The sequence below is a fragment of the Nelumbo nucifera genome, chromosome 4 (assembly GCF_055504915.1).
Source record: "Nelumbo nucifera cultivar China Antique chromosome 4, China Antique-T2T, whole genome shotgun sequence".
NCBI lineage: Eukaryota > Viridiplantae > Streptophyta > Magnoliopsida > Proteales > Nelumbonaceae > Nelumbo > Nelumbo nucifera.
In genome coordinates this window covers 30612560-30638653 of record NC_142652.1, presented here as the reverse complement: position 1 = coordinate 30638653, position 26094 = coordinate 30612560, and the positions used below count along the sequence as shown (strand labels likewise).

The window sequence follows — 26094 nt, the reverse complement described above, 5'->3', positions numbered from 1 at the left end:
ATTTGATATTGGACCAACCCAAGTGACCTTTAGGAACCAACCACGCGTTTTATGGATTTATTATCATCATGCATCGGTTATGCATCTAACTACCCCCAAACTAAGTCAATTAGTCGAAATTTTGGATCCACTAAGTGCCCATTCGGGAGGATTTTTGTCCTCACAAATTTACTCCCCATACTGTCCTCACAACCCTTTTGGTGTATTGGGCTTAGTTTGAGAAGAATATAAATACAAATATAAGATTTATAAATACAATATACAATATTTTTGCAGTGTATAGGGATGCAAACTGATGGATCGGGTTCAGATTAGGGTATATTCAAATCCAATCCGATAAATAGTAAGTCCACTTCAATCTGGTTGGATCTCATAAATATTGATTTGGATTCGAATTCGATAAGGATGTTGGATATCCGAATTTGATCTAATCTAATTTAATTTTATAAAAATTAATAAATTATTAAAAAAGGAAATATAATTGTTTAAATAAAGAAAAACAAAAAAAAAGTATTTTTATCATATATGCATGTTTTTCATAAAATAAATAATACAAAAAATTTATAAAAATGCAACATAAATAACATATATAAATATATATCATATCGTACTGCATCCTTTCGGAATGGGTGGGAGGGTGATTCGATTCCGATCCATTTTTTAATCAGATCCAATTTTTCAATCCGATCTGAGAATCCAAAATAAGGATATCCAAATCTAACAAAATAGGATCGAAACTTTGGATCATGATCCGGTCCATTTGCACCCCCATTAGTGTACATATTTGTATTTATATTCTTCCTAAATTTGGAAGGAGTACAAATCCAAATATGTAGAGTACAAAACCTATTATTTTGTATGCATTTGCATTTATACTCTTTCCAAACTGAGCCTTGGGAACATCTTCCCATGAATGAAATTATGGAGTTGTTCCTAATGCACAACTGCAAATGTTGTTATGACATTGTGGGGACCAATTTTATGAGGACAAAATCCAATTTCGGTTTTTACATAATGCCTTCTGATTTTGTAAGGTGATCTCCACGTGCAAAACTTATAACCGTGTTGTGATGAAAAACTTGAAAAGTTTAGAATACATTTTAATTAGACTAATAAATCAATTCTCCAATAAAGCTAATTTAAGTAGCTTCCTCAATATAGCTCAATTCATGGACCTTAATCAAAGTTGAAGCCCTCCTAAATAAGCTCTAATAATATTTTTCACTCTTATATTAAATTATCTTTCTGCTACTCTCCCCATTAGGTAAGAGTTGGGTTGTATAACCTCGTTGTTTACTAGAATAGTAAAATTCCATAACGTGTTAGATGCTATAAATTTGGGCTGGCCTCAAAACATTTATGGCCCAACCTAGTGAAAACTTTGAACAATCTTATAATTGGCCCATTTAGCTATTATTATTCTCTTAAAAGAGGAAATTTTTGTGAGACCCACTTGTAAATTTTCATTTTTTGTGAGTTAAGTAGTGTCACATAAACATTTTTATTATTTTATTCATTATTTAAAGGATTGTGAACAGTGTCATTAATACAGTGCATTTTTGGACTAACGGTGGCCTTTTCAGCTTAATTTGAGAATCCCTCAAATTATAAAAGGAGAAAGTTGGTTTTTTCGCAAAGTTCAGAGAATTGTCAGAGCCAAAAATCTAAAAATTTTTATACACAAAAATACAAAATGTTGTAATAGAATTTTGATACATATCATTGTTATCACCATCATCAACATCTAAAATTGCGAGAGACAAGCACATGCACGCTTTCTAGTTTTGCAAGTGAATAAAAATGACATTCCTACTTTAAATTTTCATAAATTCAGTCTTAACATTGTGCTCTTATTATTTAGCTATGCGTTCCAATCTTGTGAAATAAAAAAGAATAATCTCTCCAATATTAATAATTGGACTAATTGATTTTGGCAAGAATTTTTATACTATGCCATAGCCCATAAGTTAAGCTTTAGCAGTAATATATGTTGACTTTGACTTTATATAGTTTATGTCGTCATTTAGACTTCCACATTAAATGGCTTTCGATTGGTTGTTAAAATAGTGTAGTGTGTTAGGCAAGTTTTGAGATCATTGTTGGTAAAAGGACGACATTGGTACGTACAAAGAGTGAATTCGTCGGTGATATATATTTTTCACAGCTGGTATGTAAGAGCTTATATTCTCTACATCTCCTACTATTAGTCTCTGATAAAGAAAAACCATTGACAATGCATGCAAGATACGAAGAGTTAAGCATGAATCATAAGTCATAACCCAACCCAAATCCAAATGTAAGCTTCATTTCAGCTGTGATTCAAAATGATCACCAAATGAAAATGGATTATTTATTAGTTTAGGCTTGATAAAATCTCAAATGTATATCCAAAATTTTGTGGGAATATATACTGGAGATATGTGGTCACATGTTTATAGGATGTTTTTTATTCTTATTTTTTTATCTAAATTAAACTAAGAATTAATCCATACAAAACTTAATTAATAACATACAAACTCGACATAAATTTGGATTAACTGACCGGGATGGCTGTGTATCTGACAATGGAACCAATGATAATGTGATCCAGGATGGCTACCATTTTAGTGGGTCAACATTTCCTATAACTATATAATATATCGGGTATCGTATTAGATAATTCGGGTACAAATATGGATATGGATATGGATATGCTTTGACAACACATGGATATGAACGAAAGATATAGAAACACTTGAATACGCTAGTGAAATGAATACAAATCATATAAATACATTAATCATACTAAACCAAAAGCTAAATTATCTATGAATAAGATATAAATACATGAGAAATGCATACTCCGATAGGTTATATGAAGAGAAATATTACAATAAACAATATCAGGACTCTAGAACATTCAAACATTGTACAATAGTTATCACTCTTTCAATTTTAGAATTATAATTTTCAATTTTTATTATTTTTTTGGAATATTTATTAATTTAGTATTTTATTTAAATAACAACTATTTTTTAAATAATAAATATGTTTTCATTTTTAACATATAATGTTTTTATTTTACACATAATTGTAAAATAAAACAAGTAAATCATTTAAGGTAGATAAAATAAATAACATTTAGTTTTCAGTTTTTATTAAAAATTTTTGGGAAAATTAAATCCTAAATTATTCATTTCAGTTTTTATAGTTATAATTTTCTGTTTTCCACTAATTTTGTTGGGAAAATTTATTTATTTTATATTTTTATATAATAACTCTATTTTTTCAAATAATAACTGTGTTTTCATTTTTAACATATAATTATGTGTAAAATAAAATATATAAATCATCTAAGGTAGATGAAATATATTATTTTATAATTTTTAGTTTTTATTAATTTTTTGGAGAAATTAAATCTTATATTATTTATTTTAGTTTTCATAATACAATTTTTTAACTTGTATTAAAGATGAAAAGCAATCTAAAAGTACTCAATGTACAATTTTGTCAAACTAAACATTGATACACCTTCATATCGGTGTGTATTGGACCGTATCCACCGATACACATGACTCGTAGGATATGTATCCTTAATCCATGATTAAAAATAAACTAATCAATGAAAATTCCTCAAAATTCACTTTAGAGGTTGATTGGTCAAACTCGCAAATTAACGTGAGACTGTATAAAAGCTGTCGGGATCTCTTTTCAATTTGCAAAGACTACAATTACAAATGTATAGGGTGCAAAACCTATTTATATTTTGTATTATTTTGCATGTATTTATACTTTACATGTTTTTATTTATACTCTTTCGGAACTAAGTCTTACTAACTTCTTTCTTTGCCCTTCCACGTTCCACCCCCACCTCTCGTTGTGAAGTCCTATGCAAAGATCAAACTATCGGTATCGGGTATCGTATCAAATAACTCAAATACGGATACAGATACGCTTTGGAAACGCATGGATACGAACGAAAGATATAGAAATACTTGGATACGCTAGTGAAATGCATACAAATCACATAAATACATTCATCATACTAAACCAAAAGTTGAATTATCTCTGAATAAGATATAAACACATGAGAAATGTATAGTTCAGCTCTCGTTGTGAAGTCCTATGCAAAGATCAAACTATCGGTATCGGGTATCGTATCAAATAACTCAGATACGGATATGGATACGCTTTGGAAACGCATGGATACGAATAGGCGTCCAATAAACTTAGCAACTCATGCCCTGAGGTCGCATCCACCAAACGGTCAATTCGGGGGAGTGGGAAGCAGTCTTTCGGGCAAGCGCGGTTCAGGTCGGTGTAGTCCACGCACATGCGCCACTTGCCGTTGGCCTTCTTTACCAGGACGGGGTTGGCTACCCAGCTCGGGTATTGGACTTCTCTTATGAAGTCCGCTGTGAGGAGCTTCTCGACTTCCTCGTTGACCGCTTTCCATCGTTCCGGGGCTAGGTTGCGTTTCTTCTGTCTAACAGGCCTAACTACAGGATTAGTGTTCAACTTGTGAGTTATGAGTTCGGGGTCTATGCCAGACATTTCTGCCGCGGACCATGCAAAAATGTCTAAGTTTTGAAATAAAAATCTTACCAGTTCAGATTGTAGGGGCTCCTGGACAGAAGCGCCGATCTGGAGCGTCCGAGCTGGGTCTGCTGTTGAGGTCGGGACCACGACTGTTTCTTCCATGGGCGTAGCTCGTTCTTCACCTTGCTCCGTGGGTCGTTCCAGTTCAAGATTATCGGCCACCTTGGTTTTCCCCTTTAGGGCGACAACGTAGCACTTGCGGGACTCGAGCTGGTCGCCCCACGCTACCCCCACACCGAAGTCTATTGGGAACTTCATAGCCAAGTGGTAGGTGGAGACCACTGCCCGTAGGACGTGAGTGATGGGTTGACCTACTATGGCGTTGTAGGGAGAGGGGGTCGCTACCACTAGGAAGTTGTGTTCGAACCTGACCACGCAAGGCCATGTGCCGATCTCTACAGGTACTGTTACTTTCTCAAGGGGCCGGACCCGTTGAAGCCTACCAAAGGAGTGCCTGCGGGCTTCAGGTCGCTCCTCTGCAACTGGAGCTGGTCAAACGCAGCTTTGAAGAGTATATCGGCTGAGCTGCCCGAGTCGACGAGTATACACCTAACCTCAAAGTTGTTGATTCTCAGCTTTATTACGAGCACATCGTCGTGGGGGTAATGGACTCCTCGCGCATCGTCCTCTGTGAAGAAAATTGGCTCTTCCATTTTCGGCCGCTTCGGGGGGTTCTACTCCTCCCGGGTGACCTCACGAACCGACATCCGAGCTGCCGCCGAAGTGCAACCCGCAACGATTGAGCCTCCCACTATCATGTGAATGGTTCCCCGAACTGGTCTCTCCTCTGGAGGCTGCCCCTGCGATTGTTCGGCTGGCCTGCTGCTGGACTCGGGGGCGTCTTTGCCGTGCTCCCCTTGCCGACCTGTTCTATTACCGCTATTATTATTATTATTATTATTATTATTTTGTATAAAGTTTCTCAAATATCCGCGACGGATGAGCTCCTCTATCTCGTCGCGGAGGTTTTTACAACTCTCGGTACTATGACCGTGGTCCTTGTGAAAACTGCAATACAAACTCTTATTTCTTTCATTGGGATTCCCCCTCAGACGGGGTGGCCACTTCACGTATGGGGCATCCTTAATTGCCATCAGAATTTCGGCCCGCTTTGTGTTCAATGGAGTGTAGTCTACCCGGTCTGGTGCAGGAGCCCGGAACAACTGACCCAGCTTTGCTCCCCAGACTATTTCCTTTTTTCTTCGGGTATCCTCTTGACTGGGAGGTTCCCCTTCTCTCTTCCTTTTTTCGGGTGCTCCCTCACCCTTTTAGTTGATCTCCTCTTCAGTGGCTATGAACTTGTCCGCAAGCTTTAGGAACTCGGTTATGGTCGCGGGTTGGTTGACGACCATGTGCCACTTGAACTCCTTGTGCTTCACGCCTTTCTTGGCCGCTGCTAGGCGTACGGCGGGGTCCATGTGCGGTATCTGCATACAAGCATCGTTGAACCGCTTGATATAACTTCGGATGGACTCTCCTTCTCTTTGGGCTACGTTGAAGATGCTTTCTTCAGTCCGCGGGCACCGCTTGCTGGTGACAAAGTGGGACGTGAAGGCTTGTGCGAACTGCGCCTAGCTTCATATTAATCCAGGCGCCAAGTTCCGGTACCACGTGTGTGCTGCTCCCCTGAAGGCAGTGGAGAAGGCCACGCACATGCATGACTCACTGGCTCGCGCCAGGTGCATCTGTGACTGAAAGACGTCTACATGATCATTCGGGTCGAACGACCTGTCATACTTGTCAAGAGGGGGAAGCTTGAAATCCTTGGGCATTGGGACTGCCAAGAGTTCGGAGGACAGGGGGGACAGAACTGAGAGGAGGGGAGCCTTGGCTTCGGCCGAGCCTACCTCTTCTTTGCCCATGGGCTCAGGCAAATCGCGGGTGACAGATCGGCGAGCTCGGCGGCGGCGCCTCTGCTTCTTGGTGGGCTCGGTGTTAGTGCTGCTCACCTCCGCGCTGTCCAGAATGGTTTGCGCTGGGAGCAGCCCGGTCTGCTGGTGATGGCTGCGGACAGAAGGGGCCTGCTTAGAGTCTGCTGCCAGGATCTCAAACCGATTTTCGAGGATTGGGGTTCCGAACTTTGACTGTCGAGGCGACGTTGACCTACCTAGCTGGGGTTCCCCCGACCTGTCCGCCCGCGGCGAGATCGGGGTATCCGGTCTCTCTCGTCTGCGAAGGGGGGAGGTCTGGTTTTTTGGGGGATTTTGGGGGGCTTCTCCTCGGCCGGAGTGCTCGCTCTGGCGGTGAGATCTGGCTTGCTGCTGGGCCAGGTGCTGAGGCTGGAGTTGAGGCTGTTGAAGTTGAGGTTGGGGCAGCTGGGGGAACTGCTGTTGGTACTGGTACTGGGAGACCTGGTGCAGCATGTGCTGTTGATAGAGCTGAAGTTGCTGGAACTATTGCATTTGAGCCTGCATGGCCCTCATGCACTGCATCAGGTCCTCCAGCTGGTTCGGGCTGGCCGTTGGGGGCACAACCGAGGGTTCAGTGAACGTTGTTCCGACTGTAGCGGGGAGTGGGGCGATGACAGGTGTCATTGTGAGAGGCACGTTCAAGCTGGGAATTCCGTCCGCTGAGAGGGTGACGGTGAACTACCCGATACAGACAGTAGGAGACTGGGGTTGCTCCGCGGAGTTACCCATTTCTATGCTTCGTCCGACGTTGCTAGGGGAAGCCATGAGCGCTGAGATCTTTGGACAAATATGATCTTTGGACATGTGATCTTTGGACAAATATGCACTAGGAAAAGTTTTTGGTTCAACAACAAAGTAAGTTTCTATTACAATTGGTGAAATGTTTTATTTCATTCCCAATTGGTTTCCTTGCATAAGCATTGATTTAGGTGGGATTGGGATTTCCTATGAAAAGAAAAATAACAGAAATGTTGGATTGGGATTCATTCATTTATTTCATATAATTATACACTTGAAAATCAGTGTTAGAGAAACACATGATCTCTTCTTTTCTTTTTTATTTTCTAGTAATTCTTTGCTAATAGAAAAAACCAGTACCTATTATCTGTATTTTCTACTAGATTCACAACATACCTTGTTGGATTTGAAGCAAGGCTACCCATTTGAAGTTCTTTAGTAAAGAGTTTTGGCAATGTAGGGAATTGATATAAAAATTGAATTGTATTTTAATCAATTTGAAGTTCTTAAGCAATCAATGCTAAAACTACGGAAGAAAAGAATTTAGGCAATATGGGGAATTGATATAAAATTTGAAAACTGAAGAGAGGACAGATAGATGGGTCCCAGGATAGATTGTAACTGGTATGGAGATAGAGACATAGCTATGCATCCCAGAGTTCATTATAATGCTCCATGACTCGGCTTTTTGTCCATGCTTTTAGCATCTATATGCCCTTCAATGATTGAAGGATTTTACAATAGGATATGTTTGATCTTGGAAAACCATGAGGTCAAGTTGTGTCCCCTTCACCACTTCTTTCTTGCCATGGCAATATTGAAGGATTTTACAATAGCATATGTTTGATCTTGGAAAACCTATATTCTTAACTAGGTTCAAGTGTGATTTGTTATCAAGATCAAGTGTGATTTATTATCTTTCAATGATCAACATTAAAATGATATTTTCTTTAAATGATATTGGCACCCAACAGTATTTTGCAATGCAGCCATGTATGGACTGCCTACATGGGTCTGCAGCTAAGCCGGCCTTAGGATGGGCCTGAGGTTGGGTCAACTGATAGGCCCAACATTTAAGCTTCTGTAAGCCCACTTATAGCTAGCCCAGTCAATAGGACTAATGTTGCTCAAGATGTTGTGCCCCATGAAGATCATAAAGATTTTAATATCTTTACGAATTTGTTTGGATTTAAATATATTTTTGCAGGATCTTTACCAAATCTAGGATGTCATGTTAGCCCTAGTTTGAAAGGTTTTTAGTTTTTACTGTGATTGATGATGTCTTAGGCTGTGTTTGGTTTTTAGTTTTTAATATCTGTTATATAAGATCTCTCTCTATTTATCTATCTATCTACAAGACATCTATTATTAGATCCAAAGATATGATATTATATCTAGTTTTTATTAACAAAATGTATTTGTTTTTTTAGGAAATTATTAACATGGCGGGTATTGAAGATGTATACTTTGGATTTTGATGAAGACTTTTTAGACATCATAGAGCGAAATGATTTTTTTGTTGGTTTTTGGACTATCCATTATGAATTTATGATCAGAAAGTGACAGTTGTATATATAAACATTTTATGATAAATTTGTTTTATATGAAAATGGTTTAATTGGTTAAATTTCATAATTATTTGATTTTTTTTAATTAAATATATAATATGCATTTGATTTAAAGGGCATGATGAAATTAATATTTATTGATACAAGTCCATTTACCATTGTATAATATGCAACATCATTTTTGTTGCTTCATTTTAATATTTTTTAACATGCATGTATGAATTTGTTTAGACATTTAGTGGCACTTGTAAATGCCACTAAATCCTAAATGAATAGAATGATTAAGACTTTTTAGTGGCAATTATAAATGCCACTATACAGATAAATATTTTATGACATTTAAAAATGCCGCTATATAAAAAAGAAATGCTATTATATTGTTAGTGCTAGCTTTTATGGTAACCTTATAGTGGCACTTATAATTGCCACTAGCGGTTGGTATTTAGTGGCACTACGAATTGCCACTAAATGCCATTATTAAATTTAAAAATAAAATTTGAAACTGTCACTAAAGGATGAACAAAACGCTACTAAAAATAGTTTTTATGGGCATTTTATATAAGTGCCACTAAAGTTTGGATAAACACCAGTGAAAGTAAGTTTTATTGACATTTATTTAAGTGCCACTAAAAATATAATAAACGCCATTAAAACTTTTACTGACTCGGATATCGGTGGCATAATTTGAAAAAGCCACAATAGCCTTTAGTGGCATTTTTACCTATCTTTAGCTGCATTTAAAAATCACTTTTATTGTAGTGAATCCAACCTTAATATGTAACTGGGCCGGGCCTGGCCCCAAACTGATATCAAAGCCCAGATTTGTCAATCCAATGTCTATAGATTCATTCTTTCACGGAGTCAAGTAGAAGTCATAATTCTCTCCCAAAATGTGCTCCAACATGCTTGTTTCAGTGACATCAACTTCATTCTTGGAATGGATCGAGGCTTCAATAGGCATACTTGTTTCTCCAACATGTCAGATTTCGTAATGCTTTATAAATAAAAAATTCAAAGCAACTTTACCCATAAGTATCATACTCTACATTCTTTTTATCAAACAAAACTTCATTTATTTTTATGTGTATATTAAAAAGAGAAAACAGGGGAGGTGAGGGGTCCTCTCACCACATAGCTCACATTCATCTTCTACCTCTCATTTTTCACACGTGATTATTTATTTTCAAATTAAATTATAAAAATATAAGAAGTTGCAATAAAAAACCTCACAAGTATTAATTTTCTATACATTGCCTCTAATAAAATCATTCTTAAAACTCCCCCCAAATTGTTAATGTGTGTAACATCTCCCCTCACCTATTATATCTCTTTTCCTCTTAAATGACCCCTTTTGATTCTCTTAATAAACAGGGATATACATTGGATGGGTTTGGGTCAGGTTAAGAGCCAACCCAACCTTAATTATGGAACCTAGCTTGGACCCAACCTTAAGGGTCCTTTCACCACAAAGTTCACATAGACAACCTTCTCTCATTTCTTACACTTGTAGTTATCTATTTTTAAATTAAATTGTTAAAAAATATAAGAAGTCACAAAAGACCCTTTTATGTCTAAACTGTCTGTAATAAAATCAATCATTTACTCTTTCTAATAGGATCATTCTTTTACACACAAAAATTCATTCTTAAAATTCCCTCTTCTCATCCTCAATAATTAATCTTTGTTACATTTCCTCTCCCCATTAAATCTATTCTTTCTGCTTAAGAGCCAACCCAAAGCAAACCCTAGACATAATCCTGACCTGCACCCAAAAATGTCAAAACTCCACCACCACCACCACCACTACTAACACCTGGATTTCTGCAACAAGCTGCATCAAAATTTATGACTGAATCCATATGTGTTCTATTGTATTGCAAACGTAGATTAGAAAAAGCATGAATAATAAGGGATTAATTGTTCATATGCTTTTGAAGCTTGAAGCCATGACCACACAGAGTGATAGCTGGATGAAGGTGCACGGTTTTTGACAAAATACGCACTATGGGTGGGGGAGGGGAGTATTTGGTTGATTTCACAAAAGGGGTTGTTCATATGCTCCTCCTCCAAGGTTTCATGGTTCAGTTTTCCAATTTTCATATAACAAAGAGTTTGGCAAGTTCACTAGGCCTGAATTTTTTGGCCCAAACCAATCTTGAGGACTAAAAATCCAAGTCTAACCATTGTAAAATTGCAGGTTGGGTCGGCTCAAGTTGTGATTATTATTTGTTGGACATGAAACTGGGAGATTAATTTAGGTTTTCTGATACATCCAAATCAATGCAAAGAATTAGGAGTTTCAAAGTATAAAATCAATTGTTTGTTGGACATTTTTTTTCTGTCTATTATTATTCATGGTTCTCAAATTGTTTTTGATGATGTTGAAAGTTGAATTCATGAAATTGAAGAAAAATGGTGGGGATCTAACGGGTGATTGTGTTGTTGCATGAACTTGAGGTGCTGAGCAAGGCTCTTTATCTCAACAAAGACCCTTCAAAGGGTATGATTTCAGGCTCCGATGGTAGATCCAAATATGCTACGTACAAAAATCCAAATCCTTGAGGTAAAGCCGAAACCTAGGTTCCTCAAGGAAGACTTGTCTCACAAGAACAAGACTTGTAGAAGGACAAGAGTAAGTCTCTGCGGGACAGATTGAAAGCCCTTGAAAGCTTTATCACACACTTGGAGCCATAGATTCAATTACAGTTTCTCACTGCACAAGTACACTCAATTGAAGTATCGCCGCTAAATTTCAATTGCACATTTTTTGCTTTATGCAGCAGTTATGCTTCTGTGGTTGGTGATCCTGACCAAGATCTAGGGAAGCATTTCTTCTCAGGCACTCGGTTCTCCATCGATGATGATACATAGTACTCAGGAAGAAGCACAAGAAAATCTTTCTTATAAACCTTTATCCCCTATTTTTATTTGATTTAAAATTAACTAAGTATAGGTTTTGTGTGCAGAAAGTTGTGCAGGAAATCCGAACTCGGTAAAAAATATTCCAAACGAGAGAGCAAGCAATAACAACAAAGAAGTATATAAAGCATTTATTTATTAATAGAGTAGCTGTTGGGCCACCGGCCACCATGGAGGCCAGTTGGAATTGAAAATGCGCTTACAATATCTTTCAAATTAAATTTGATCAGGTTGGGGTGGAGCTGTTTTTTGAGGGCAATGGCGGAGATATCATATCCGGCCGGTGGTGGTGGAGACAACGTCCTCCTTAGGATTTGGAACCAGTCTGCTTTGATGCCGGGGACATTCTGAGTTTTATGCGCAACATCTCCTTTGTTCCCTGCAACCAGCTTTCTTGATAGCAAGGAAACCACAATGTCACCCCTTCACCATCTTTCATGCAAATAGCTTGCAAAACACACACACACAAAAATTTCTTACGGTTGAGTGTTTGCTTAACTGTGAAATATTCCAATGCTTAGAAAGCTAAGAGAATTACAAATATTGGTAAATAATCAACGCCATTTCCATATTACAAACAGAGGAGAGAAGAAGAAGAATACCAGAGGGAATTTGTGGTAAGGCTCGCCAGAGAAGTGCTTAGAAGGAGAGACAATATTGCCAGTATAGTGGTGACAAATAACTTTGGCCGGAGACTGCCCATGTTGAGATATCGATGCTGCTGATCAGTATTCCGAGCTCTCAAATATTGTGCTGAGAATCATATCTATATATACAGTTATACACTGCTTGCAATATTGTGCATGCCCTCAGTTTTTTTTTTTTTTTTTTTTGGGAAAATTATACTAAACTTTTAAAAAGTGTTAAGTTGGTCCCTGCTTGCAACTTGGTTAACCGTCAGTTATCTCTTGAAAATGCCAAAACTATCATTCAAAAGAAGACTGTTCATTGTCTTCTACCTTGAGACTGAAATACATTCTTGTCTAGTTATTTCTTTGTTTTTCTCAATCATATTTCATGTTTTTTTTCTCTCTTTTTCTTTGAACATAATCGGTTCAGTCTCAAGGTAGAAGACAATGAACAGTGTCTTCTTTTCTTTTGAAGAGTAGTTTTGACATCTTCAATAGATAACTGACGGTTGGTTAAGGCAGGACCAACTTGACACTTTTTAAAAGTTTAGGTACTACAGTGACATGTTTAAAAGTTTGGGTACTAAATTGACACTATCCCCAAAGTTGACGAGAGAGAGAGATTAAAAGTTTGGGTACTAAAGGCAGGACCAACTTGACACATTAATCAGCTTGAAGAGAGAGAGATTAAAACCGTATTCACTCCTCTTCCATCATTAATGCGTTGAGAGAGAATAAAATAAAAGGGTTACCCCGTTATTAGACCTATTCATGGGCCGGGCCGGGCCGGGCTCGGGCCGGGCTTTCACTTGTCACTAATGAAAATATACTAGGCCCGAGCCCGAGCCCGAGCCCGGCCCGACCAACGGGCCGATAACTTGGGCCCAAGCCCGGCTCTAGTAAAAAGCCCGAAACCCGAGCCCGAGCCCGAAGCTTGACCTAATTGAAAAAAAAACAATTTTCCCTATTCAAATTAGAATTAAAAATTCAGATAGTATTTTTTTTCTATTTAAATGAACAATGGGCCTACAAGATGGTATTTTTCCCTTTCTTTTATATTTTAAAACACGATTTTACATTCATAAATTAAAAAAATTATTCAAATGGACATAATCACATAACTAATTTTAAGTTTAATATTAGGTCGGGCCGGGCCGGGCTCGAGCCGAGCAATTTTGACAAAACCCGAGCCCGGCTCGAATTTATTGCGGGCCAGGCTTTTTGGCCCGAATTTAAGCCCGCGGGCCTATAAGCATGTTCAAGCCCGTCTGGGGGTTGGGTCGGCCCGGCCCGGTCCGTCGGGCCACCCAGTCCATCAATAGGTCTACCCGTTATTGCAATTTAACATTCTTGGGCCTAGTCTTACTTTAGTATCCGAATTTTAAAACGTGCCAATCCAATATGAACTCCCAAAACATTCCAGTTATGTCCAAAATTGTTAATCGCTATTAAGTGGCATGTGAATCAAATGCTCAAATCCAAATGTCCTTCGGGTTGTTCATCATTGATTTAGTTTAATATAATCTTGATTATTAAGGAAGAAGACGATGAACACTTATCTTAGGGTAATTTTGATATTTTTAAAGTTTTAAGTCGCACATGTCATCAAGTTCTACAGATAACTGGCGGATTGTTAACAGTAGAGACTAAACTTGGACATTTTGGGAGTTAAGGTATTGGATTGACATGTTTTGAAATCCAGGTACGAAAGTGAGACTAAGCCTAATAAATTACATTTATTATGTATTGTTAACATATATATAATCAAGCTGGATTGGGCTAGGCTCGGGCTTGGGCGGGCTTATTTGAAAAGGCCCGAGCCTAGCCCAAAATATAATCAAGTTGGATTTTTAGAGCCTGAACCTAATGTGGACAGAAAGACAAATTACATGCAATACCTCAAGTATACAACAATAAGCACAAGAAATACCAAGCTGAAAATAGCAAAATAAGTTGGATCTTTTGGGATTTCAGACCTGAACCTGAAACAAAACTCCTCCTGGAATAGTTCTGCTATAGTAACAATGGCAACAAGCTAGCCTCCCACTCGGACACGTAGCAATGGAGGGATTAGAAGGTCCAAAATTGGTCGACTCCTCAAAACCGAAGCTCCCAATGCTTGAAAACCCTAGCTGGAGCTGAGCTACAACTCAAACAAGAGAAAAAGAACCAAAAAACCCATGCAGAAATGGCCCCCCTTCTCTTTTATAAGACTCATTGGCTTGCTGGACAAGCTAGTTAAAATATTTACATATAAGCCCCTAGAATGTTTCCTTCTCACCAACAACTCCTTAAAAACAAAACTAACTTCAAATGAACTCCTAAAAGATAACTTTGGTTACAAAAAGACCCAAAAGACCAAAACCCGACAGAAGTACACCCAATTGCCCCTGACGAAAATTTTTACTTATAAAATGATGAAAATACCCCTGGTCCCAAACTGTTAACAAAGCTACCCAAAAACATCAATTTGGGATCCCACTACAGAAAACATGCAAAACATAATACATTCACACTTTTTTTTTGCCTCATCATTCCTGTCGGATTAAAAAGCGCTCGACCCCATGCAAGCAACAATTTTAGTAGCCTTGCACATGTTTTCATCTAGCTTCATAAACTCCTCTTCACTAATCCAAGAGTTCTCAATTGATGATTTCCCTTTCCACTTAACCAAAAACCTAAAATAGGCCCCATTTCGAGTGTTGGTAACTCGAACATCTTCTACACCCTTTACTTGTTCCAACTCATTAGAATTACTGAACCTTTGTGCTAGTCATCACCCATCCTTTGTTGTTGGTTCTAGATCCTCATGGCAATCAAAGAGGTATGGTACATTAAAAATGGGTGAAATGGACAAATCAGCTGGTAGCTCAATTTCATATGCATTGTCACCAAACCGTCTCAACACTTGACATGGACCAATCTTTTTCTACTTAAATTTATGGTAGGTGCCAATAGGAAACCTCTCAGGCCATAAATAAACCATGACTAGATTACCCTCATGAAACTCTTTCATCCAACGATGCTTATCCTTAGCTTTTGTGTACCTTTGGTTGCTTTCTTTCAGTTTCTGTCGTACATTCTCTTGAATCTCTCAAACGGATTTAGCTAAAGCTTCAGCATCATCACTCACTCACCGCAACCCTATTATAGGAGCTAGATTAAACTTTTAGGTGACCGGCCGTACACAATCTAAAAATGAGTCTTCCTTGTAGATCTATTAACTAAATCGTTGAATGAAAATTCAGCTTGTGGTAGGATAAAATCCTATTGCTTTAAGTAGTCTCCAACTAAGCTCCTCAACAAGTTGCCTAAGCTTCGGTTAACCACTTAAGTTTGTCCATTTGTTTATGGGTGAAATGTACTACTATATTGTAGGGTAGTATCCATATGCTTCCATAAAGTTCTCTAAAAGTGGCTAAGGAATCTTGTGTCACGACCTGATGTGATAGATCTTGGCAATCTATGCAACCGAACAACTTTGAAAAACAAGTTAGCTACATGAGAAGCATCAGAAGTCTTTTGGTAACCAATAAAGTGGGTCATTTTAAAGAAATGATCAATCACAACAAAAATAGAATCATTACCCCTAGCTATTCTTAGCAACCCCAACACAAAATCCATAATAATATTAGTCTATGGTGCTTCTAGTATGGGTAAGGGAAGATACAAACCTGTATTTTGATGTTGCCCCTTAGATGTTTGGCACTTGTGACATCTATCAACATAATAGAACACATCCCTTTGTACCATTGGCCAAAAGTACATTTTGAAGACCATTTCAAGTGTCTTCTTGTGATCAAAATGTCATTTGCAATGCAAATCATCAATGAGTAATGCCCTCAAGAATCCTAATGGAATACATAACCTATTGCCCATGAATAAGTAACCATCATTCCACACAACTTGGCTCGAATATCCTTGTCACTGTTGTATAGCTTCTACAAATAGGGCCAAAATAAGGGTCATCTTGGTATTGGTCTTTGACGGAGTTGAATCCCATAACATTAGTAGACATTGTTGACACCAAGTGAACTCTCCTAATAAGAGCATCAGCTACCCAGCCTTATGCTTCAAAACAAAATTATATTCTTGTAGAAAGTCAACCCATTTAGCATGTCTTCCCTTTATCTTCTGTTGAAAGTTAAGGTGCTTCAATGCTTCATGGTTTGAATACAACACAAATTCCCATTGGATAAGATAATGCCTCCAAAACTTCAACGCTTGCACAATGGCATAAAACTTAACATCATACGCAAAATACTTCATTCTAGCATCATTGAGTTTCTCACTAAAGTAAGCAACTGGACAACCTTCTTGACTAAGGACAACTCCAATCCCAACATGGGATGCATCACATTCAACTTCAAATAGCTTGTTAAAATCAAGTAAATCTAATACCGGGGCCTTTGTCATCCTCATCTTTAGCTCTTGGAAGCTTTTCTTAGTTGCGGGAGTCCAAGTAAATTCACCTCCTTTCAAGCATTTAGTAATGGGTGCCACAATAGTGCTAAAATTCTTTATAAACTGACGATAAAAAGTTTCTAACCCATTGAAACTACGAATTTCAGTCAAGGTCTTTGGTGTTGGCCATTCTTGATTAGCTTGAACTTTTTCTTGATCCACCTCAATCCCTTTGGCTGAAACAACATACCCCAAAAACACCAACCGATCTATCATAAAGTTACACTTCTTCAAATTTATATATAACTGATTTTGTCTCAAGATTTCTTAGATTGCTATCAAGTGTCCTAAGTGGTTGTCATAATCTTTGTTGTGGATGAGTATGTCATCAAAATAAACTAGCACAAACTTCCCCATGAATGGCCTTAAAACTTGGATCATGAACCTCATAAAGGTGCTAGGAGCATTAGACAACCTAAATGGCATAGCCATCCATTCATAAAGGCCTTCCTTAATCTTGAATACAGTCTTCCACTCATCCCCCTCCCAGATACAAATTTGATGGTATCCACTCTTCAAGTCTATCTTTGAAAAGACTTATAATTAGCCAATGTGTCCAACATGTCATCAAGGCGGGGTATGGGAAACCTATATTTAACTGTAATCTTGTTAATGACATGACTATCAACACACATACGCCAACTGTCATCTTTCTTTGGTGTGAGCAAAGCCGGTACAACACATGGACTTAAGCTCTTACGGATCAGCCCCTTCTTCAACAACTCGGTTACTTATCTTTGCAGCTCCTCATGCTCCTTAGGACTCATTCTATAGTGGGGTAGGTTAGGCAATGCAACTCCCAACATTAAATCTATATGATGTTGTATATCTCTTAGGGGAGAAAGGCCATCAAGTAGTTCCTCAAGCATCATATCAGCATAGACATGAAGTAGCTTTTTCACCAACTCTAGAACAGGTGTTTCTTTGCTAATTTCTTTTGTAACCAGCATGTAAACAACATCCAAATTCTCATATTCTTGAACCAATTTATTTAAGGTGAAGAGAATAGTGGTTGGCTTTGTTTCATTTTTTGGAAATGAATCAAGTTGCATTGGTTTAAGAGTTATTTTCTTATTGTCTTTTACAAAGTTGTATGTGTTCTTGTCCCCATAATGAATGGTCTTATGGTCATATTGCCATGGGCGACCCAAGAAAATATGGCATGCATCCATTGGGACAACATCACATCATACCGATTCTTCAAATGCATTACTAATAGAAAAATAACTAAGCATTTAGAAGAAACTCTTAACCTCATTTCCTTTGTTGAAGAAAAGTGCAAAGTAAATCAGTTTTTTCTTTCTTATTTTTTTCCTCTTCTTTTCCAACAATGACAATGAATGACGATAATGATAACTAAGATTTCAATATAATACACCATGTATCAAGTATATCGTATTGCATCAACAAGCCCCTAACCCAAGAAATAAAGGGATTTTGAATCTTTTCGAAGGGTAGGTAGGCCTGAAACTAATTCCCTAACCAATCTAGAACAAAAAAAAAAAAGAGTTAAAGGTTATTGAAACTAGGAATAACAACAAGACAGGGCTGGGATTTACATAAGCCATCCTGACCTCGAACACATATACCCTGTCCCACATCCCAACAGGGCTAGAAATACAAGCCCCATCTCTGTCCTGGAGGGGATCAAGGATCCCCAAATTTACCCCGCCCCGCTCCAACCATTGCTAGCCAGCATGGTTTCATTCACATTTTAGGTTGGACTTGAAACTCTCCTGTCCAATTTGATTATTTTTGGTAAGTTCTTCTAAAAATCCCAATATCTTTATATTTTAATTTTTAAAGAGTATGTCAATTGTTTCATTAATAATTGGATCAGTTCTGATTCTTGCATGTCCCAAACTGATCCAAACCCAGAACCTATTATTTTATTAAATATTTTATATTTTCTTAGTTTTTATCATAGTTTATGTTTTACATGGTAAATTTGATAAATAATAAATAAAGATGGTAAATTTGATAAATAATAAATAAAGATGGTATTAATTAAAAATATTTAATTTATTAACATATAAATAATTTATTATTTTTCTATGATTTTTATTAATATTATATTATCAAAATTTAAAACTTAAGTTATTGTTTAAATAAATAAGTATAGTTTTCAGCATGGTTTTTAAAACCAAACCAGTCAGGGGTCCAGTTATTAGTTCGAACAGTCCGACCGTTTGACTTGAACGGTTGGCCCGTTCTGACAAAAAAATAAAAAAAATTAAAAAAAACTAGAAAACGGTCAAAATTGTTCGAACGGTTAACCATCCGGTTTAACGGTTTGCTTACTAAAATCAACAGTTCTGAGGAAAAAAGCGATTTTAAGGAAAAACAGAACCGGTGACCGATTTCTGATTTTTCCGGTTGATCCGGTTTTGAAAACCATGGTTTTCAGTACAATTGGACGTACCTGATATATCTGGATATTAACCGGGACGGTTATAGGTCTATATTTTGTGATTAATAATCGGTTGAGAAAAATCGACCCATTGGCAGCCCTATTTTGGCATTTCTTTTTGGGTATTGATAATTGGGCTTTAGCGGTTTAGCCCCACAGGGTGGCCTATGCGTAATTAGTGGATTAATGGGTTAGTAACAGGGTGAGAGCCTACCTAATGTGATTTAAACCCACATGATCACACCTCTATACGACGGATGCATTACGAAGGTACGACCCACGACCGACCGATTTGACATGGATTGGCATCGCCACTAAAGTTCAGTCAGATATCGAGCGAGAGATGCATCATGCATGAAGGAGGTGGTATGACAATAAGGACTTAGTTGGGATCGAATCGGTGGTCTGGATTCTGGTGTGAGATAGCGATGATCTCTTGCGTAAAAAATGATGCCCACCAACTTAAGTTGGAATTTATTTGTATTAATATATACACACCCAATAAATCGTTAAGTACATATAATAGTTGTTGGACCACCGGCCACCATGTTGGAGTTGGGATTGAAGCGGCCGGAGGAGGGGGCCGGTCTTTGTGGGCTTCGGGGGTATCACTGTGCTGGACTTCCGTTCATCTGCACTGGTGGTGTATTTGTCTTGGGCGATGGTGGCGCCGGAGGTAACCCCTCCCTTAGGATTTGAAATAACCAGTCCGCTTTGATGCCAGAGACATTCTGACGACTCCTACATGCAACACCACTTTTGTAGCCTGGAACCAACTTTCTGGGATTTCCTTGACAGCGAGAAGACCACCGTGTCACCCCTTCATCACCTGTCAAGGAATTAATCAGAAAAACACAAAAACGAAAAGGTTTCTTACGATTGAGTGTCGTATTAGCAGTGAATTTGAATGCTTAGAAGCTAAGATCGTTACAAATACCGGTCAACAATCAAATCCACACTATAAACAATAAACAGAGGAGAAGAATACCAAGTGGAATTGCAGTAATGCTCGCCAGAGAAGTGGTTAGAAGGAGAGACAGTATTGCCAATGCACTGGTGATGACGAATAATTTTGGCCGGAGACTGCCCATGGCGAATTCCCGATGCACTAGATTACGCTAAACTCTGCAATATTTGACGACTTGATTGTGTTGAGTGTTGACACAATTTATTTATGTATTATGTCCGATACCAAAGCTAAAGCAATAATACTTCGATTTGATTTGATTTGCGTAGCTTCCCGTTTGATGTAAAAGGAGAATTCACACGGTCGCTGGAAATGAAACACGAGGACGCCGTCGGCGGTAGTTGAAATTCAAAGGCTTCACTTGATACTTGAGAGTTGGAGGGTGCTTTGAACACGGTCGGAGCATTGGTGGGGTAGGACCATACTCTTCCTTTCTTCATGGGCTAACAAGTAGCCCTTCCCCCATACTGGCCAGGAAATTCTGGGCTTGGGCCTATTTTTGTATTAAGGCCCAGCCCGGGCAACATGCCTGTAAATTTCAAAGCTACGCTGGGCCTCAATGCTTCAGGCCCGCCTAACTCATATAATTATGTTTCATTTTAGGGAAATTTTATTTTAACCCCCACCTCACAAAATTCTGCTTCACCCTATAATTGGGAATAATGACAATGGGGAATTTGATGCTATAGGGATGGAATCAAGCCCAACCAGCTCGGCCCATGATCACCCTTGCAAACAGCCAGAGAACTTAGCAATTGAAACATCTCTCTCATTTAATATGGATAATACTCGGTTGGGTAAAGACAAAGTGAAGTCGGCATGGTGTTTAACTTGAAAATATGGTTTCCAAATGTGCCACAAGTAGTAGTAGAATGTACAATGCGGCAGCCTGACCAAAACCAACCGCATTATAGCACGATATCAAAAGCATGTGGAGCATGAGATGGAGTCGTAATGGGGATTACCGACTTGTTTTGATAATAAAAGTAAGAGAACCTTTTACATGTTACATACATACATGCATACATACATACATACATATATATATATATATATATATATATATATATATATATATATATATGAGAGAGAATGGTCCTATATCCAATAAAATAGTTATCAAATTCAGCTAATTTTTCTTGTTTTTTCATGGGTGTTACTTTATTTGGGGAAAAGAGTTGCAAAACCTCGTTGTTTACTTAGAATCCCTAGCTGTGGCAAACAAACCTAAGCCAAACCCAGTCCAAATTAACTGGAGCATTTTCTAAAATGGTAAGAATTAAGACAAGAGAGAAACTATGAAAAAGTCTCTATTACAGGTGTTTATATAATATGTCGGTGCCATCATAATATGTGCATTTTAGTGTGATAATCTCATTTCCAGTGTGATAAAAATAAGTTTTTAGTGTGATAACATGATTTTTTTTTCTTTAGTTTGTATGATGTTTAGATGGGTGACATTCATTTTTACTGCTTGATGCTGGAAGATGTGATGCAGCCATTGTTACAGTAGATGTGATCTATATCACTGCAACATTTCCCAGTCACCTACAAAATGAAAATGTTCATACATATCTTCTTATCTTTCATGGGTTGGTGATGAGGTCAATAAGCTTGTTGGCAGACAAAGGGGCCAGAAAATATGGATCCTATTTGACAAATATGAGAGTAGCTATTCTGTTTGAATTTTGAAACAACTTTTGGACTTAAAAGTTAGGTCCATATAGCAACTAGAACAGTTCAACCCTCCATTCATGACATTCATTTGCTGGAAGCAGAAGAAAAATTTGCATTGCAATCATGATTTTTCATTAATGGGTTTACTGTAGTAAGTACCTAAGTGGGCTGCCAAAAAAATAATAAAATATTGGATTGATGAGCCAAAAGGTCTCCACAACAATAAGCAGCCTAACTGTTGGACGGTTTGAATTGATCATTAGCCCCAAGCTCATGGAATCCCTGAATGTGCAAAGAAGAATCATGGATGACTTTACAGGCAATGTTCTATTTTTAGTTTAAGTTTTATGGTTTAAGGCATAGATACCGTAGGATTTGATTATGTTCTACTGGTCCCATCCAGCTTCTAGTGATTGTAGGTAAAGATACACAAAATCATTTGATTAGATCTAAATCAAATCATCTATTAATTAATTATCGATGGCGTGAAAATATATTTCTCTTTGAGATGGCTTTTCTTTTCTTTTATAATTTCCATATGAAATATGTTAGGGAAATTAGACTCTAAATACACATACAATATTGACACTGTCCTCAAGCAATATGTATATAGAAAATGTTGAGATGGTGTGAATGATTCCAACTATTATTTCAATGGGTCCATGTAAGATGACATTTTCTAGCTAGAGAACCAAAGAGAACTGGCCGGATGTGTGATTTATTTGATGGATTACATAATAGCAGTGGTCACCACTCACCAGCAGATTGGTTCGGTAGTTGTGGTCACTTTCTTTAGGGATAACATAATAGTTGTTGCCACTTTCTTCCTTCCCAGTCCAGAGACTAAGGCTGCATTTGGCATTCCTTAAAAACAAGAATTTATCTCCTTTTTTGCATTTAAAAACTCAATGTTCATAGAGGCATCTTAACTGTAAGAAGGAGATAAATCATTAAAATAAGGAATGCCAAATGCAGCCTAAGTCAATGAAGGAACGTAACAATATATGTTTCTTATAGTTTTACTACCAACTCATGATGTTAATATATGGAGTCTTAGAAGCCAAGGAGGAAATCAATGCATTTCATTTGATCATACTGATGTTGTTCTGACTTCTGAAGGAGTGGGGAAATGGAAGTTAGGACGCCAAGGAAGGTTATGGTCGCCCTTGAATGCAATGAAGAGAACATCCATGTCTTGGAGTGGGCTTTGGATTATATCATTCTTCCTTCTTCATCCTCTTCACTTGTCTCAGATCATCTTGTGATTTTATTCATTGCGCAAAAAACTCCATGCACTGTTGCACTCAAAGGTTCTTCTTCTTCTTCTTCTTCTTCTTCTTCTTTTGGATGTCTGTTATATTGAAATTGTTACCTGCATCCTGCAGAATCCATGATCACAAGCAATTCATTTATTGATGTTGAGAAGAACGAAAACCAGACAGTCTATGGTATGGCTGAACAAGTGAGAAATATGTGTGAGAGAAATAACGTAAGTAATTGACTATACTGGTATGGATTTGTTAAAAACATAGAAAAGAAATAGTTGGAACTCTGTAATGTTAAAAAACTATGGCCAGTAGTATTTTTTTATTTATTTATTGTGTTCTAAACTCACGAGTTCAATCGGCATATATTCTCAGATAACGTATGAAATGAAGATCATGGTGGGAGATGCAAAGCTATTGATATGTGAGGCAGCTAACAAACTAAGGGTGAACCTCTTGATTGTAGGGAACCATGACTATGGAGGGGCTAAAAGGTATATGGCTCTTTCCTTTTCATTACTTCATTTTCACATCCTCTCTCTTTAATAGATGCCACATTTAAACAAGAAATTATAACTGATTCATGGTAGACATGAACTCATCAACGCCCACACATCTTAGAAAAATCATCTCTCTCTCTCTCTCTCTCTCTCTCTCTCTCTCTCTCTCTCTCTCTCTCCATATTATGCATCTGAGACCTCTAAAATGGGCTTATAATTCAAGTGTCCACTGTCCACCATGAACGCTTAGTTTGTGAAGTGTTTGCAGTATTTGGGTTACAGCTGAAACAAGATTCCCAAATCTGCAAGTTTTGAAATTTTTACAATGTGGGTCTGAAAAGAACCACTAGGAATCCGAAAACTTTCAGATATGGAAGCGTGTTTCCCATCATTTTGAAGGAAATATTCCAGAACTGGTGGGGACGAGGGATAGAACTTGATTTCGTTTCTGAATCCAACGACAGCCTTAAGGATTTGTTGAGATGAAACTTTATTGCTTTGTAGCAGGTGCTTAGTGCTCAGAACAACAGGATTAAACATGATGTAACATCACAAAGTAGAATTATGTAGAGATACTTTGTATTTTATCGATAGATAGAAAGGATTAAACAAATAGTTGATGGTATACTTTTCCTACTTACAGACTGCTCTCATCAAGCAGCAGTGTAAGCGATTATTGCGTTCAACATGCTAAGTGCCCGGTCATGGTTGTGAAGAGACACCAACGTGGTACCAAGGAGGAGTGTTGACCCCCTCTATTGATGAAATTCCATCTCCATCGGCAATGGAAGGGAATGCTAGGTGCCCCTTAGAGGTTCTGAAGGGACGGCTTAAGTCTGTACTCTTGGATGTGTTCTATTATTACTTAATTTCACAATTTATGAACTGTGAAATGATATATTAGCAAGCTATGGACTTCTTGTAAATTCTTTTTGGAATTTGGGTGTGGCTGTAACATGACATCTTTGATCTTTCTGTTAAGTTAAGAGAGAGAGGAAGAAGCAGAAGAGGGAATAACCCTGATTCTAGCAGATGAAGTTTGAATTTTTTCTAGTTTTCTTGTTTATGCTTAATTACTATTTGCCTCTATTTATTCTGCCTTCTTAAACTTACTGAGAAAGATGAACTAATAGGCACCAGTATATTTTGTACTTTTTGCTACTCACCACAGACATTTTACACATTAAGCAATTGGACCATGTGGGCTTGATTCATGGGCTCTCATGGGCTGATATTGTGGACCACATTTGCGGTGGTGCTGCACTAGCAAATCACACAGAATTTTGGTCCTGATATACATTGTTTCCCATCAAACCTTGCTATAAGCCCATGAACAGGGAGATGGGGCGTTTCATGCTCGGTTATATTGTCCAAAAAGTTGGGGTACAACTTGGGTGGACCCAACCTGAGCCGAATCAACCCAGTCCATATATATATAGGCCGGGCTTGGATTTTTAGCCTCTGGACTAAGCCTGAGTCCAAAAGTTCAGCCTTTTTTAATTTTTGGGCTAGGCTCAGGCCTAGTGCTCAGATAACCCAAACCCAGGCCTAGACACACACACACACTCTCTGATTAACTTGAGCCTGATCTGGGCCCAAACCTAATCTGAAGGCATCAAATTTCTATGTGGGTTAGGTTCAAATTGGATAGTTCGGGCTTGACCTCATACTCGAGACTTAGACCTAATTCTTAGAGTTGGGCCTGTGTTGAACTTAAACCCAACCCAGCCCACCTGACTTACACCCCCTATCAAAAAGACCAAAAAACAAAACCATTGCTTTCTCGTCCTTTTTTTTTGACCTGGTTGTAACCCGATTTAATATAGATTTCAGAGAGTTCCAAATGGATCAGAAACATTGGAACAAGAAGTGGAAAATTAATACAAGAAAGTTTGAACTAGTTATTTATTCTCTTCTCTACTTGATTTTATTTTTATTATTGATCAGAAAATGATGAAAATATAATTGTCCTTCTGAGCTACCAAAATAAAATGAATAAGAAAAATACATAAAAATAGCGTAAGACCCCAGTTGAGATGACTTATGTGGTGATTGAGCTGTATTGAGTGAGCCATAACTTCACCAGAAAGTTGACTTTTAGGCTCATATAAACCTATTTTCAGCTTTTTCACATTTTTATCAAATGAAACGTCATAGCTTTCCAGGTTTAATGGTTCATGCAACGCCAAAAGCCACTGTCTGAAAGCATTTCTTTATGTCTGTGAATATGAATAGTAGTTAATTGGTCTTTATTCTCTATAAACTTCACAAGGATAAGTTTGCTCAACAACTGACTTTCTCACCTTTTTCTTTTTTCTTTTTTTTTTCTTTTTGGTTTTTGGGTCCTATGGAATGGAACCTGGGCTTTTATTTTTTTCTTTAATTAATTTTTAACCACAACTATTAGCGTTTGGTTTGTTGTTAAAATTGAAACAATTATTAAAAAAAAAGAAATGAAGAAACAAAGGC

At 37.7% G+C, this 26094-nt stretch overlaps 1 protein-coding gene across 1 annotated transcript; it reads left to right on the top strand.

Moving 5' to 3' along the window:
* Window positions 1-22696: 22696 nt before the first annotated feature.
* On the top strand, window positions 22697-24655 carry LOC104587764 (universal stress protein A-like protein). The gene is made up of 4 exons (XM_010245486.3): window positions 22697-23170; window positions 23246-23349; window positions 23501-23619; window positions 24269-24655. The coding sequence occupies exons 1-4, from the start codon at window positions 22990-22992 to the stop codon at window positions 24372-24374; spliced, it is 510 nt and encodes a 169-aa protein (XP_010243788.1). The 5' UTR covers window positions 22697-22989; the 3' UTR covers window positions 24375-24655.
* The last annotated feature ends 1439 nt before the right edge of the window (window positions 24656-26094 follow it).